The 1,111-nt window shown below is 43.3% G+C and overlaps 1 protein-coding gene across 1 annotated transcript in view; it reads right to left on the bottom strand.

Moving 5' to 3' along the window:
- The window catches only part of sap30l (sap30-like), a gene marked incomplete at its 5' end in the record, with an annotated part of 6,657 nt that extends 5,547 nt beyond the window's left edge, over positions 1 to 1,110 (bottom strand). Inside the window, 1 exon segment of the mRNA XM_032534702.1 lies at positions 673 to 1,110. Coding sequence (XP_032390593.1) covers positions 673 to 858 — 186 coding nt within the window.
- Position 1,111: the final 1 nt, after the last annotated feature.

The following is a 1,111-nucleotide window of genomic DNA, read 5'->3' as shown; positions in this document are numbered from 1 at the left end:
TTGTGTGTTTACTTGTTTGTTTTGCTTTTATTGTAGAGAATGCTGCTGTAATATGTCGCCCTGTTGCTTGCTCTGGAGGAAACTACTAGACCTGTTGGGTCCTTGTAAATTCTGGAGTGTGGTCTAGACCTGCTCTATGTGTAAAGTGTCTTGAGATAACTCTTGTTATGAATTGATACTATAAATAAAATTGAATTGAATTAATAGATTAGATTAGATGATACTTTATTCATCCCATAGCGGGGAAATTCCCTTGTTACAGCAGCATTCTCTACAATAAAAGCAAAAACAAACAAGTAAACACACAAGAAAAACAGGTAAACAACAGACAATGTGCAGAAGGTAGACTGAAGTAAACACACAAGAAAAACAGGTAAACAATAGACAATGTGCAGAAAGGTAGACTGAAGTAAGGTAAGGTAGGGTAAAGTAAAGTAAAGTGGCGTCAAATGAGGTATTGTAAAGTAAAGTGCAGTTGCCTTAGTGCAAGAAAACAACAATGCAGTGTTGTAAGTGACGCTCAAATTAAATTGAACATTTAAAGCGATCATGCGAAAAGCAGGCAACCACAATATAAGTTATGCTCAGCTGTGACCACAAATAACATCGAAAAAGTGAGGAACTTCCCCGCTGTGGGATGACTAAAGTATCACCGAGTCTAGTGTCACTCACGCTCTTGTCGATGTCCAGCTTGAGCTTCTTCTGCGAGATGCTCTTCTGGATCCTCTTGCTGAAGGAGGCGTTCCCCGCGGAGCGGCCGCAGCGCTCCCCGTCCTCGATCAGGCAGCAGCTCTGCCCGTAGAACGGCGGCGCCGGGGGTCCGTCGTGGCTGTCCTCCTCCGTGCTGAACCCATTCATCCTGTCCTCTAGTGATAGTCTCAACCGACCAGTGCGTGTGTATTATATATCTAAATATATGTAAAAAGAAGAGCCGCGCTTCTTTAGCTACCGAGCGACTCGTTGCCCTTTTGTGAAAAGACAACCGTTGACGGTTGGGAAAGCTAGCGCGGCTAGGTGGCTAGTTCGCGAGCTAACTGACTGTTTTTGTGTTTGTTTTTCGGATTTTTACTTACTTATTTTGAAATGTGGTAGCCTCCAATTGAAGACACAC

The sequence above is a fragment of the Etheostoma spectabile genome, chromosome 13 (genome assembly GCF_008692095.1).
Source record: "Etheostoma spectabile isolate EspeVRDwgs_2016 chromosome 13, UIUC_Espe_1.0, whole genome shotgun sequence".
In the NCBI taxonomy this organism is placed as follows: Eukaryota; Metazoa; Chordata; class Actinopteri; order Perciformes; family Percidae; genus Etheostoma; species Etheostoma spectabile.
The sequence above is the reverse complement of the archived record's forward strand: the minus strand, read 5'-3'. Positions and strand labels throughout refer to the sequence as shown.